At 35.5% G+C, this 16,281-nt stretch overlaps 1 protein-coding gene across 1 annotated transcript in view; it reads left to right on the top strand.

The window, feature by feature from the left end:
• The window catches only part of LOC137390460 (E3 ubiquitin-protein ligase HUWE1-like), a 149,827-nt gene that overhangs the window by 49,137 nt on the left and 84,409 nt on the right, over positions 1–16,281 (top strand). The window contains exons 29-36 of the mRNA XM_068076789.1: positions 490–735; positions 952–1,217; positions 8,621–8,708; positions 8,803–8,970; positions 9,320–9,730; positions 10,114–10,294; positions 11,638–11,922; positions 12,772–12,956. Coding sequence (XP_067932890.1) covers positions 490–735; positions 952–1,217; positions 8,621–8,708; positions 8,803–8,970; positions 9,320–9,730; positions 10,114–10,294; positions 11,638–11,922; positions 12,772–12,956 — 1,830 coding nt within the window. The remainder of the gene's footprint in view (positions 1–489; positions 736–951; positions 1,218–8,620; positions 8,709–8,802; positions 8,971–9,319; positions 9,731–10,113; positions 10,295–11,637; positions 11,923–12,771; positions 12,957–16,281) is intronic.

Genomic DNA, 16,281 nt, shown 5'->3' on the forward strand with positions numbered 1-16,281 from the left:
ACTTCCTCTCTTATAACTCTCACTACCTTTCTCTCTTATAACTCTCACTAACTTCCTCTCTTATAACTCTCACCAACTTTTTAATCACCCGTAGTTCGTACCTCTATGTATATTAGATTAGATCGCAGTTGGGGACTCGCTTTCTAATTCAGTTTGATTCCAGAAATGGTTAATCACTTCCATCAATGGCAAACAATGAATTAGCTACTTGTAAATTTAGAATGGTATGAGTTAACCGTGTAAGGTGTTCCCATTATTTTCCATCATCAACCAGAGATCAAAGATTAAATATTTCCTGTTTAATATGTGCTCATTATTGTATAACCAGTAAGCGGCGCTACGATGGCACTTGTGTCAGGTTTTCCTTTTATTATCCATCTCTAACCAGAAGTAAAGATGAAATATCCCCCTTTTAAGTTCTTCTCAGTATGCTACAACCAGAAAAGATATATTACATCCCTTTTCAAGTTGTGTGTTATTTTTCAGCAGGAGAATAAAGATGGCGCAGCATCGTCACAGACTGCCACTGATAAGACTACTGCCTCGTTAAAATGTAACACGCCTCTCACATCGGGCGACCTTGATGATCTCACGGATAATCTCGTTCCTGCATGCATGGCTATGCTTGATTCGATGCCTAACACTGTCTTCAAAATATGCCAATTGATTGTGATAGCTTTTAAGCGCAATGGAGACACTTGGAGAGAGGAGATGTTCAAACAATTGTTTCTTCAGGTTGGAGAAAAGTTACACGTATAAAATATATCTATCTTAGGCTGTGTATATCCCACCAGGCCCTTTGAGGGAACTTCCCTTCTAGAAAACTGTCAAAACAAGCATAGCAGTTGGAACAATTTTATATGACTGTCATATCGTAATGAGTTATAGCTGTGCTCCCATTCCACTATTTTCTCATTACCAAATGTGAACATTTCCTTTTGTTTTCTACAGATCATGGACTCCTGCACACTTCTTGTGGAAGATACAACACGTAGTGCCTGGGGCAACACTCAAGATGAGGCTGTGCGATACTTTAAAAGGGGAGAGAAGAACTTGAAGCTGGCCTCTCGCATGCACCTGCTAACACTGCTCATACAAGAAGTAGATGCTCCATGCACCAATATTCTTCAGGAGAATGGCTTTATCACCTCTGTGCTAGATCTCATTGCGCAGTGCCTGCCTGGTCTCAGAATTGCCGGTGCTGCTGGTACCCCCCAGTATGTTTACTTGCAGTATATTTTACCGGACTAATCTATTTCATCCCAATTTTTATGCTAACCCTCATCTAACATCATGGTTGACTTTAAGACCATGTTGTAACTATGAGACCATCCCTAAAGGTTCTGTTGTGCCGTGTTAACACTATTTTGTTAAGCAGAACCCTTATACTCCGAGTCGTTTGAAGCATCAGCTTTCTTGCAGCCGGTTAAAATGTTTTTGCGTATTTGGCCTCGGCTTGAAAAACAACTATCACTTCAGCTAATCATTTAATGCGGAATAAAAATAATTGTGTCCTATTTTTATAAGCCCTTTCTAGGAAGTCGAGTCCCTCGTTGGTTCTAGTTGCAAGTAAAGGTCGTCCTTTATCTGCTTCAACAATGATTTAGTTTCCTCTAATAGAAAAACATTGAAATTCATATATCAGTTTTTGCACAATGCTTCTATTGGTGTGATTCAACCGAGTTAATTCATTTTTTGAGCTGTTATGAACAATAATATGAAAATAATAGGTTGAAAACACAACAGTTTGTGGAGACATGTTCAAACATTCACGAACATTTGACCCAGTTCATGCCAGCTCAACCGATAGAAACCCCAAAATTCAGTGTTTCTATATGAAAGATTTTGCTTAACAACCTTGTTCTAACAGTTTGTTTAGTCTGAACATCTCCAAACAGGAACAATAAAGGTTCTACGAAGCCATTTTCATGTAAATTGAACTCGATGCCATAAGAACTTGGAACTGACAATTTCTCTTCTAGGAAGTACTAGTCTTTTAGTTACCTGCTAAAATGTACATGCATCAGATGAAATCGAATGTTTATAAAATGTACATGCATCAGATGACACAGAATTTTTATAAAATGTACATGAATCAGATGACATAGAATGTTTATAAAATGCTAATTCAAGTTATTAACTGCTGTCAATCGGTTTATATCCAAAATACTTATTGTTTCTACTAACAAAGTAGCGATAATCTGATAACAATAACGACAATGAATTATTTGGTGGAATATGTGGGATTTGTTGAACAAAAAACTCTACCCATACATTCTGAACAAAAAACTCTACCCATACATTCTGAACAAAAAACTATACCCATACATTCTAAGCTTATCTTACTCCTAAAGTCGACAAACTCTTTCAAAAGGCATTGTTGACAATGATCTAAGGAGATTGAGTAGGGCCTGTGTGTGTACATTTGTATTTATAACTTTCTCAACAAAATTATGTTTTTCGTTTCCTCGCAAAACAAAAATGGGAAGGCAGAAATTAGGAATTATTGACTGAGTTGAGCAGAAATGTTTCAAAATTTCAGTATTTACTGTAAAACCTTTATTTGAATGCTATGGCACTCTATTTTTCAACCCTTTCCCTATAGTGGCGCTGTATTAGAGGTGACCTTTAAACAGAGGGTCGCGTTGCATTTTTAAAATAGCTTGTCCGAATTTTGGGAAGATAAATTTAACCCTTTTACGTGCAAAGCGAATGTCGCCTATGTTTTGCATTCTCCTTCAATTGGAGCGCTATTAACCTTTTTGGATGCAAGAAATCTGCTAACCGGGTGTAGAACACAATAAATGTGCATTTGGAAGCTGAGAAATATCTCTATCGTTCATATTTATTGCTTGCAATTATCCTGTGATGATATTGTAGCCTGCTCTCTGCGTTGCAACTTGTTGAAGCTTTTAATATTTTATTTCATTCTAAATTTGAAGGCATATTTTTCATAACTATACTAGCTGTACTGAAATACTAGTACTAGAATTTTAGTACAGCTAGTACTAAAGTACTAGCGATACTTACCGCTATTACTTACGGCTAATACTTAACAGTATTACCGGTAAGTAATAGTATTATAAAAGTCTTTGGACTGAGAATTTATTTGTATTTAACATATAATAACATTTTCCATTGCTAGCTGGATGCCCGGCGTTGCCCGGTTGTTAGAAATCAGCCTATAAACAATTAGGGGTAATTTAGTCGCCTGCCACTTGCTATCAGTCTTGCACATTGCCAATGGATAATTTGAGTAAGCTTACTAATAAGAGCTAACTACTTTCTCTAACGATTGAGCACGCATAAAATTGCGCTGCCCTCCATGACGCTGTGCCATCACATTGCATTGTAACGGAGAGCGGTAGTGTATTTGCTCCCAATAGCGACGTATATCACCAAATGAATTCATTAAGTTCGTGTAGCTGAATTGTTAAGGCAATTGACTGGCGAACGAGATGAAATCCTCCGTGCCATGGATTTTCTATTCCAAGATTTTAATAGCTTGACGCTGTCAAACACAGCCACAAACTTTGAGAAATATGTATATATATATATATATATATAAATACACATATACTAGCTGTACCACCCGGCGTTGCCTGGGTAACGAAAAGTCTATGGACCGAAAATTGATTTGTCCTTAACAGATAACAACATTTACCATTCTAACTTTCAAACTACATATCATGAGAGAAGTGTTTCTGTAGTTGAAATAAATTAGGAGAGAAAACAAAGTCTGTAAAAGTTTTCAAACTTTGTCAAACTGTAACTTTCAAACTTTATATCAGGAGGGAATGATTTTGTGCAGAACAGGTTCTTTTCTTTGGATGTATTAGACAATTTGTAACTTCTGAGAATACATGTATTTAACAGATTAATAAAAAAATATGACAGAATATGGTAGTATTTTGTGGTTGAAATATTATTAGAACAATGTCTGCCAAAAATGGTTGAATCAAAAATTAATATTAGTAAGATAGGTTGGAAACTAACTAAGTAATAATAGGTAACAGTGATAGGACAATGAATAATGGTTAAACTTCAAACAGACATTAAACTCAAATTATGTTTAAAAAATGCAAGTCGCTATAAAAACGATAACGTAACAAACTGTAAAAACTTGTATTATAAACTTCAAAAGTTATACAAAGTTTATAAACGTAATAAGAGAATGTAAATCTACCTATATATATATATATTTCTCAAAGTATGTAAATGTATGTAAATATAAGAGAGTGAGGAATAACTGATACTAACGATAAATCTTACAGATAATCTTACATTAATATTACAAATGATTTTTGTAAAATGTGAAAATAATTACGAATTACTAATTGATTAGGTTTAAAAGGAAAGATGTGAAAGCTAATACACAAAATGAGCACTGACAGGAATATTTTTGAAACACGCATTTTACGAACAAAACATTTGGCGGTTGAGGAAAGGAAATAGCGCTTGTTACTATACTATATCGCTATTAAAATAAACACTAATTAACAGAATGAATAACATTTAACAAAATAAAAACAACTGAAAAGGTTTTCAAAATTTTTCAAACAATTGTAACTTTCAAACTTCATATCATGAAGAAAAGGTTCTCAAACCACTGTAAATTTAAAAGTTTATAACTTTCAGCTTTTAATAACGTACAGTTCAACCTATTCTAGCGGAACTGTTCTAGCGTTGCTAACCAAGTTTTTCGAGATTTGAAACAATTTTTCTCATTAACATAAAATTATGTAACTTTTAATCCGTTCCAAGATGAGGAAACAATAATGAAACAGCAAAAAATGCAACAGATATTTGCATCAAAAATCGTAGGAAAAAGAAAATATAAACAGCAATAGCCTGTTTACTTTACATATTTAAAGGATACTCATCATCCTAAACAATTTAGGGTAACTCGACTGGATGGGTTAACTCCCTAGTAAATTTCTTCGGTAGAGGAGGCGTCATCCCACATGGGTTCTCCCTTTTTGTAAAGAATTTACGAAGCGTAAAATGCTTATTTGTTTCCGAGCGTTTTCTGAGCTTTTGTGATTGCAATGCGCATGCGCCAGTTTTGTCGAGAACCGAATTTCAACCGAAACAAATCTCAAAATATTTGGTAAAAAACCTAAGGCTAAGAATCTAAGAACTTAGATTAGGAGTTATAATGATTAGATTAGGAGTTATAAGCCAAGCTAAGATTATGAGTTTAGCAAAGTTAAGATAATTGCAATGATGCTATCAAATATTATGTTCTAAATCTGCAAATTTATAGGTTATATAATAATAATCTATCAAATGCAACAAATATATATTTAAGAACACGTGACATAAACAAACCATATTTATAATACATGAAGAAACGAAAGTTATCATTTTTGAAAGAAAACGTTTGCATCGTTTACTCAACCAGTTGCCTTCTGAATGTTGCTTTCCTTTGGAACATTTCATCTGCTTCTGGCTGTTCTATACTTTCCACAGTGTCTTCTGACTTGAGCTCGTCTTCTGCACTGCTGAACTAGTCGATATTAGCGTCCAACCCATTTTTTAGCAGAGGGAACTTTAACACGCTGCTTTTCGCACAAATAATGAGAAACTTTTAGCAGCGTTCGCGCTAAGCACAAAATAGTGCAGATCCATCATAATTGCTAACTGTTTTGCACACGTCACAAAGTGTCAAGATGGTGTTAAAGAAAGAACTACTATTAGCTTGATATAGTTGTTGATTATTTCTATTGTGTAGCTTTCTAAGTTTTTACAAAAAAACCGTAAAGCTTTATTATTTGAAAATAGACTTCGACACGAACAGAAACATTGAAAGAATTAATTGTTGATGTAATCGAGTCATTGTTAGTACAATTTTTTGGAAACTTTTTTACTGATCACTTGCTATTATGGGTTCGCAAAGATCAAAGAATGTCAAAGTGGTGGTCAATTGAAGGGTGGCGCTGTGCTTTTTTAACCGCCTTCCTATAGTGGCGTTTTATTACAGGTGGCTTTCAAATAGACATTTAATGATAAATTAAAATCGCTCGTTTTTAAATAGATTTTCTATTCACATTCCATATTAAGGAATGCAGAGCATGCATTAGTAGGTTTTAAATATAAGTCTCTCACGAATAGCTAATTTTTACAGATAATTTTATAAATTTTCAGTTTGTGTAAAATAATTTTTTGCTAGCTCAACACGACACGGATGATCTGATTGGTGTAATTTTATAACTATTGCTCGAAATTGAAATTCAAAATTTACATATATAATATAATTATATATATATACATCTATATAATTCAAAAGTTATGCCGGATGTATAATTACAAGGACATTTGTGGTATTTGTGAAATCTGCTTTGACCTTGTGTTGCAATTATCATCAATGTTTTGTAACCATGACGATACAGTTTGGTGACGAGATAGGGAAAATGTATAAGAGTGATGGCCAACAGAAGTGCTTATGCCTCTTGTACGTGCGTTCGCTAATCATCCGCATTGACATCATCATTCACAAGTCTGTCTGCCCAAAAATATGTTATAGTTTGGAGCTTGCATTGCGAGTGTTTTTATTTCCAAAACTAATTTTTGTTCTAACATATAAATCATAGTTAAAAAACCAAATATAATGATTATATCAGGCAATATTGTATCACAATGTTGTGCAACAGGTTGTTTCAAATGAGCATACCTTTTGTCTAAACTTTGAGTGATATTCAAATGTGCTGGAAATATTTCTGACGCAAAATGACTACCTTTGTGCAAAACAATCTGACCAGCTCAATTTAAGAACAGGTATGTTAAATACGTGTAGGCCTACATTCTCCAGCAACATTTTTTTTTCTTTGCCGCTCATCTAATAAAACAGACTGGTGTCACAGACTGTCACACTCGTTTGCTCAGACTTCCTTGTGGCAATGTGCTATTTGTGAGACATGAGTAGCATTTTGTAGGTCTTTTATAAACACCCCATGTTGGCTGGCTTTACCTGAGAAGTAAATTCTATTTAGGCTTCTTTTAAGTTGTACTCCTAACAATATTGGTCACACCTTAATCGAAGCTAGTTTAATAGTGTATAGCTGTCAACTGGTGTCAGTTGATATGGTTATAGTATACTATTGGGTGTCAGTTGATATTGGTATAGTATGCTATTAGTTGTCAGTTGTTATGGGTATAGTATGCTATTAGTGTCAGTTGATATGGTATAGTATGCTATTGCTATTAGTGTCAGTTGATATGGTATAGTATGCTATTAGGTGTCAGTTGATATGGGTATAGTATGCTACTAGGTGTCAGTTGTTATGGTATAGTATGCTATTAGGTGTCAGTTGATATGGTTATAGTATGCTATTATGTGTCAGTTGATATGGGCATAGTATACTATTAGGTGTCAGTTGGTATGGGTATAGTATGCTATTAGGTGTCAATTGATATGGGTATAGTATGCTATTAGGTGTCAGCTGATACGGTATAGTATGCTATTAGTGTCAGTTGATATTGGTATAGTATGCTATTAGGTGTCAGTTGATATGGGTATAGTATGCTATTAGGTGTCAATATTTATGGGTATAGTATGCTATTAGGTGTCAGTTGTTATGGGTATAGTATGCTATTAGGTGTCAGTTGTTATGGGTATAGTATGATATTAGGTGTCAATTGATATGGGTATAGTATACTATTGGGTGTCAGTTGATATTGGTATAGTATGCTATTAGTTGTCAGTTGTTATGGGTATAGTATGCTATTAGTGTCAGTTGATATGGTATAGTATGCTATTGCTATTAGTGTCAGTTGATATGGTATAGTATGCTATTAGGTGTCAGTTGATATGGGTATAGTATGCTACTAGGTGTCAGTTGTTATGGTATAGTATGCTATTAGGTGTCAGTTGATATGGTTATAGTATGCTATTATGTGTCAGTTGATATGGGCATAGTATACTATTAGGTGTCAGTTGGTATGGGTATAGTATGCTATTAGGTGTCAATTGATATGGGTATAGTATGCTATTAGGTGTCAGCTGATACGGTATAGTATGCTATTAGTGTCAGTTGATATTGGTATAGTATGCTATTAGGTGTCAGTTGATATGGGTATAGTATGCTATTAGGTGTCAATATTTATGGGTATAGTATGCTATTAGGTGTCAGTTGTTATGGGTATAGTATGCTATTAGGTGTCAGTTGTTATGGGTATAGTATGATATTAGGTGTCAATTGATATGGGTATAGTATGCTATTAGGTGTCAGCTGATATGGGTATAGTATGCTATTAGGTGTCAGTTGTTATGGGTATAGTATGCTATTCGGTGTCAATTGATATGGGTATAGTATGCTATTAGGTGTCAGCTGATACGGTATAGTACGCTATTAGTGTCAGTTGATATTGGTATAGTATGCTATTAGGTGTCAGTTGATATGGGTATAGTATGCTATTAGGTGTCAATATTTATGGGTATAGTATGCTATTAGGTGTCAGTTGTTATGGGTATAGCATACTATTAGGTGTCAGTTGTTATGGGTATAGTATGCTATTAGATGTCAGTTGTTATGGGTAAAACATGCTATTAGGTGTCAGTTGTTATGGGTAAAACATACTATATGGGGTGTTTTGATGCGAAGGAAATTTTTGCTTTCAGGTGGCTTGCTCCTTTAATGCTGGTTATAGACCAATGCGAGAAAGCAGCTGTTGCTTCAAAGAGAAAGGCTGAGGCCATTAGAGTCTTGGTAAGTAACAAATGTGCGGAGCTATTGTTTACCATATGAATACACTGTATTGAGTGCGGCAGAACAAGCACCCGCTCTCTTTTCCTTCTTGTAGGGTAAGAGCAGTGGTTGGAAGTGGTTTGATGACAGGAGTGGACGCTGGTGTCCATATAATGCTGTGTCCAATGGAGTGATAGATTCTGCCTACAAAAGTGGAGAAACAAGTGTACGATTTGCCGCTGGGAGGAGAAAGTACATAGTACAATTCAATGCTATGCTTCAGGTATGTGCTCACTGTCCTGTCCATTTCTTCCTTTCGACTCTGTGCTAGTACTATCAGGTAGAAACAGCTTGTATTATTTTTTACTCTCATCTCATTTGGTGGTGTTATTATATGGTCGAGGGTCATGCTTTGAATGGTTCTAATGTCTTGGATATCTGTCAAAATAACACACCCTGACAGTTGCCTACTATTATTAGCAGTTAGTTATCCTACGTGGTGGCTTCATTTTTCTCTTCAACTAGTCCTTGAACACGCAAAGCATTGATAGTTTTAATATTTGTTCACATTCGCTCCATTCCGTCATGCCATTATAGAAGCTCAACAAGCTTGTATTTGACATCTGTTATAGCTAAATGAAGAAAGTGGCAACCGACGCCCAGTCATGCTGTGTAGGAAGGAAAGTAAAGAGAAAGTGTCAAACTCGCATAAAGACATGAGTGGAACAGATCTGGCATCCATGGAAACAGACATTGGCTCCTCGAAAAGCCTCCTCGCTGAGCAGATGAGAACTCTCATACGTTGTTGCGTAGACCTCATATCCGTCCCAGTAGAATGTGAAACACTGCATGCAGTGCTAAGGCTATGCTTGAGATGTACCCGATTTCATGATTCAGCTGAAATATTTGTAAACTCTGGTGGCATTGACCAACTTCTCGCTCTCTCCCATACCTCTTCGTTCACCGGTTTCACTAGTATATGCACTCTAATTATACGTCACATTCTAGAAGATGAGGATACACTTAAATTTTCTATGCTACAGGTGAGATCCCAGTGTTAGCTTGCTCTAATATCCCAGTGTTAGCTTGCTCTAATTCGCACACCGCTGTGCAACTTATTTCCAACAAGCTCCTTGTTTGTATTTATGGAATTGCTGAAATATCGTCAATATTGCAGTTTTAATTGGCTTTGTTAAAGCCTTTGTTGAAGTATTAGATGATAAAAGACAGTTGACACCTCTGCTCATTTCCAAGCACCTTTAAGAAACATACTTATTTGTGGAATGCATGCTATGGCTTTTTGTAGTCAGTTATTCATGATTTTAATTTCAGATTTTTTAGTCATTTTATCGTTAACAATCCGGATCTTATTTATTAATTAAAGATATGCTACAAAATCTGGCTGCTACTCAATTTTATTATATAGGTATTAAAAGAAGTATCAGTCGGAGTTGGCTCCAGTCTGTGCGGAGTTTCCTCCAGCTCGATGGGCTGCAAGGAAATCCACTATGTCATGCGCCAGCTTGGACCCGCCATGTGCAGGAACTCTAATCTTATTAAGAATTTAGCCCTGGATAATCTTAGAATTAGCCTTTCAAACGGAAAAGGTTAGTTACAGTATATGCTTGCACTTAGTCCTAGACAACAAAAGGTTAGTAGGAGTATATACCTGCATTAGTCCTAGACAACAAAAGGTTAGTTGGAGTATATACCTGCACTTAGTCCTAGACAACAAAAGGTTAGTTGGACTATATACCTACGCTTAGTCCTAGACAACAAAAGATTATCAGTAGGGCAAACTTTTTATTGACCTCAAAATCCGAAAAATTGACTTTAACTAATAACTTTTTAGGAGTGTATACCTGCACTTAGTCCTAAACAACGAAAAGTTAGTTTGAGTACAGCGGATGTTAGCCATATGATTTTAATTTGTTACAGTGTTGGCATCGTAACACGAAAATTTTGTATAGAGGGGTATAGAAACCTGAAGTAAATATTTAATTCAAACGTTCCCGAGTAAAAATCATCAAAATTTTATATACTTACTGTATGTATTAAAAATGAGTAACCAAATAATAGGTTAACTTTAGTAACTATAGATACCTACAGTAACTTTAGTGTATTTAGTGGTTATGATCTGCAATAAAATGTAACGTTACAATGTAATATGTCCATTACGTACCCTAGGGAATTCTTACATTCGAGACCGACGTATAACATAAATGTTGAATTTAACTTAAATGAATCAGCTTACTAAACACATACTTGAAAGTAAGTTTTAGTATGTGTTGTACTCAACTACTAACTTTTACTGAACTTCAACTTTTTATCGGCTCTAATTTTATCACCTATATGTTTCTGGTTGCATTTTCACAACAGCTAATAAGGAATAACGTCAAACAGAGAAATCGAGCATCGCATCTCTTCCATGTATTTTCTTTTATCAACTATCTGTTTCAGGTTTCATTTTCACAATAACTATTAACGCACAACGCCGAAAAGGGGGAGCAGCATCGTAATTCTTTCATGCATTGTTAGAAGGATTTCTGTGAATAGCATATCGGCATATTTGTTATTCCGGCATAATCAGCACACCGGCGGCCAATTAGAATTTCCTGAGAAATTTTTGTTGATTTCATATGGCGAAAAATATTACGCATGGAGAGGGTGAAAGATATTTCGTATGGAGAGGGCAAAAAATCAGCGTGTCCTACATCGCAGGGCAAAAAAATCGTATAACATGGTCATCGTAAATCGAGGGCACACTATACATACTTGTACCTAGTACTCACAACAAAAGGTTAGTGGGTGTATATACCTGCAGCTTGACTCAAAAACAAAATAGCTACCACGCGCGTTAAAAGGAGCAATTGGCAGTAGGTGTTAGTGACCAATGATGATGAATTTTAGGTAAAACTTGTGCACCCGGAAATTATGAATCTACTTGTAGAGCCATCCTGGTCATCGCAACATCAAGTAGATATTGTGGCTCCAGTTGCCAACAAATTGCCGCCCTGGATGCCGACACCAAGCGAGTCCTTTAGAAAAATCATCACTTCCCTCCTAAACATTCTCATTGTGCCATTTGCTAAGGAGGATGCTGACAAAGGCGGTAGTTGCAATATAGATACTCAGCTGGTAGTGGAGAAGGACGTTACAAGTATGGAGAGTGCAATGACTTCACACTCGGCATCTAGTCAGACCTCACTTCTTGAGGGTCTACTCGCTACAGCGGGTAACAATTCTATTGGTAATAGTTCTTAGAATACTGCTTCATCATTTGCTATTCCTTAAGGCCTGTCACTAAATATAATTCACATTATTTCTTATGTCTAACTTTGAATATTATCTATATTATCTCTTAGGTCTGTCCCTAAATATCATCCATATTATTTTTTAGGTCTATCATTAAATATTATCCATATTATCTCGTAGGTCTATCATTAAATATTATCCATGTTATCTCTTAGGTCTGTCCCTAAATATCATCCATATTATCTCTTAGGTCTGTCCCTAAATATCATCCGTATTATCTCTTAGGTCTATCATTAAATATCATCCATATTATCTCGTAGGTCTATCATTAAATATTATCCATGTTATCTCTTAGGTCTGTTTCTAAATATCATCTGCATTATCATTGTTTTTGGATTTCACTTTTTCCAAATTACAGATTTAGAAAACATTGGAATCTACCATTGCGCAATAATAAAGCTAAGAAAGACATTTAAGTTTCCTTGAAAAATGTGCTACTGCTCAGTTGTTAAATTTCGGGACATCTTAACGCGGTATTTATATCTTCACTTTATGGACATGAAGCACGGGATTTCTTAGTTGTTTGGTTGACCTTTTTACCAGGTAAAAATAGTTAAATTGGTTAACAAGGCTAAATTGAGGTTAGGATAATTCACAATGTTTTACAAGCTAAATAAATCAATTCATGGCAATTTTAGTCCACAAATAATTAGCTTTGTACTAATGATAAGCTTCATCAGTTTGTTACAACGCGCAGTGACAAAATGTTCCCATGTTTGTCACTGCCTTTTACTGTTAGGCTATTATTTGTTGTGTGCATTTTGTCTAGGAGCAAAATCATCCAAAGATACCAAGACTCAACTTAACACAGACAGTTCACATCTTGATAAACCTCTACTTTCCAAGTCGTGCGTTTTGAGAATGCTCTCCGAGTTTATAAGGTCATATCCACACTGCGTCAGCATAATCACACAGCACACATACTTGGCAGGCCAGACAGATCTGATCACGGAGGTTGGCTCTCATTTTATTATTGTATTTCTGAACATGCAATTGAAGCTAGCGATTCTCTTGCACTCCCATATGTATCTATGTATATGTAAAAAATATTTGTTTCTTCATCTGTTAACCCAAGTGGGTGGTAATGTCTACGTAAGTGCGGTTCTCCTGCCAGAGACCTGGACCTTGGAGCACTCACCTCAAGATTTTAGCCATTTCCAACAGCACGCTTTTCTGCAACTAACTTGTGTTGATTGTTTGGTCAAGCCATATTTGATATACAGGCAAACTTGGATAACTTAAAAACTTCATAGGACCAAGCGAAAGTGTTCAAGTTATCAAAGCGTTCAAGTTATTAGAGCACTGTCACAAGTCCATGTATTTATTAATAGATACATGTACATATACAAACCATACATAACTCAAAAGCATAGATGGCTTTTTGTAAATTAAAAGGCTTATAATGTAAAGTTATAAGAAAAATTAATCAGAAAGTGTAGGGATTTTTCTATCATTGTTTGTTGTTTTATGTGATGTGACTGCCAGAACGTTTTCAGATTAAAACTGGCAAAACTTGATCGCTGTTGAAATGCTCAGAAAAGACATTTTTCTTTTGAGCATTTTAACCAAGACCAATTTTGCAGATTTTTTCCCAAGTTTATCCGAAGGTTACCTTGCTTGTCCTTGCTTTCGGAGGGCCATGGCTAAGCAGACGTTTGGTAAAATTTGATTTTTTGCAAACCTTTAGAAAAGTCGTTAACGAAAATATTTTGCCGGTGATGGTGATAACGATGCCTAAGAACTACTAACTAAAGTAGAGGTTTATCTCTATGGCTTGGAATAAAGTGATATTCTAAAGCGATAACAACCGTCTCGGTAGCCGTTGGGCAAAAAACTGTTTGAGTTAACGAAGTTAAAGGCGTGTTATCTAAAGCCGTTTATTATTGCGTGGGAATGGACCAAACAAATCCGTTTGAGTTAACTATGTTTTTGAGCTATCCGAGGGCGAGTTATCCGAGTTTGACTGCATTTATATATATATTTGATAGATACTTTGATAGATCGTCACGCTAAAGTCCGATAACTCCAACAGCATTGAATTTTGTAACAGTGTTACAAGATTGAGTGCGTGCGTGTATGCACACACAGACAATCTTGTAACACTGTTACAAGATTCAATGCTGTTGGAGTTATCTGACTTTAGCGTGACGATATCGAAGTAGGAATGTTTGCGCAATTTGTTGAAGATTTCTAAAGCAAGCCAATATCTTATCGTTCTATATCTAACAAGAGTTGCTTGAAAAGATTTCACTTGGTTTTCTTATCTTCCAAGAGCAAATAACATTGGAAAAGAATCTTTGCCAAATTGAACTGTTAGTCCATGCTCAGGTGAAACAATCTGTTAGCACCATTGTGTAGAGAACAACCAAACATTCATGTTACAAGAGAACCACCAAATATTCATGTTACAAGGGAACCATAAAATGTACATGTTACAAGGGAACCATATATTGTACATGTTACAAGGAAACCACCAAATATACCTGTTACAAGGGAACCATCAAATGTACATGTTACAAGGGAACCATCAATTGTACATGTTACAAGGGAACCACCAAATATATGTGTTACAAGAGAACTGATGCTTCAAAAAACATGAAATTTTATGATTCTGTATAAGACTGACAACAATATAGTGTTGAGAGATTGTTTTACCTTAACATGGCCTAACAAGACCTTTGAGAGTTTTGATGCATGTGTTGGTCCTGTAGAGACTAACACATGCATCAAATTTTTTGTCAAACGGTGAACTGACGCGAGTAAACTAAAATAACCTCTATTACTAAAATATTTTAATGCTAATTCTTTCATTGAATGTTGGATATCTGATATCATTATTAGATTAAAGGCCTGGCTACACACACCAAAGAAATTTGCTTCATCGCCGGCAACACGCGTTATTGATGCATTGTTTAGTTAAGAACATGTTTTACAACAGTAGAGATAAAATCGATGTCCCTGTGATTGGTGAAAATAGTTGATTATTACGATAAATATTTAATTTTAGTCTTTTTAACTCGTACTAGTTGTGTCCAAGATTGACTCAAATGATGAGGATAGCACGGCTTTACACGAATGACCATTTCTATGTCTGAAGATATTCTCTTTTGTAACATATCTACAAAAGCTACTTGCAACTTGAAACTGTTTCTGAAATTATTCAGATAACTGTTTTCTATAGTTCATTTGTTATTATGATTTTGAAGTACTTTTGTGCTTCGTTGTTTTTATCGTTAACATATAGCAGTTATTCTTTCAGCAAAATGTAAATATACAAACTGCCGCGCACACGCTAGTGCTTAACCATGGATTATTTAACCCTTTTGCTGCCAAAAACGCATTTATGCGTTTTCTAGAGTCGAGTGCCACAGACACATTTTTTGCGACTTTCCCAGCAATTGCGTATGAACTTCATTTTATTAATCGTTGACAACATAACCCACGGTCTTTAGGACTTTTACGATATTGACAACGTTGTCAGAAGATATCTCTATAAAATTAGCCTAAACTAACGAAGCAATTTTAATCTTATGTTTGAGAACTACTAACCTCCAAACAAACAATTTTTGTGTAAGTTGTGCTAAGTACTGCGTGAGTCAGAAAACAGGTAATTACTTATGCTGATGGCGTTATAGCCAATTCAGATTTAGATTTTCGTGATTATACAGATAATTAAAGTAGCAGCAGTGACTCTGATAGTGGTGAAAGTAATAGTTTTGTAAGAGTAAGGGAATATTGTGGAGGATCGTCTTAGTTTCGTAGCGATCGTTTCACATAGCTTTATCATCGCGCAAATTATAGATACGTTAAACTTTTTGCATAGCAGTGTTAGTTGAAATGTTGGCAAAATAAAATATGTTAAAATGTTCTAGATAGAGTTTTAAATTAAAAAAATATTGCATACATATCATGAAGCAATATCCGCAGTATTCGGTAAAATGGCTGGCACTAGGCCGATAGCCGAATTTGTAGATGGTTGGCAGTGAAAGGGTTAAACGTTGATCAAACATGTTGCAATACAAATATGCTGAAAATATTTCAGAAATGTACTGAAAGTCCAGTAAGGATGTCATGGTCTTCACTTGACTGACGTCAATTTTCATTGGTCAATCTATTGGTCAGTACTACTGATCGTTTAGTAGGTATGGTATCTGTAGCTGCAGCAAATGTCTACACCATGCATTTCGTTGATGTATATCGCCAGACTTCATCGACAATAAGTTATCGTGACTAATTTGGTCCAACATTAAAGGCTTGTCTCAAAGATTTCAGCATTTTC

Source organism: Watersipora subatra, chromosome 3 (genome assembly GCF_963576615.1).
Source record: "Watersipora subatra chromosome 3, tzWatSuba1.1, whole genome shotgun sequence".
Lineage (NCBI taxonomy): Eukaryota > Metazoa > Bryozoa > Gymnolaemata > Cheilostomatida > Watersiporidae > Watersipora > Watersipora subatra.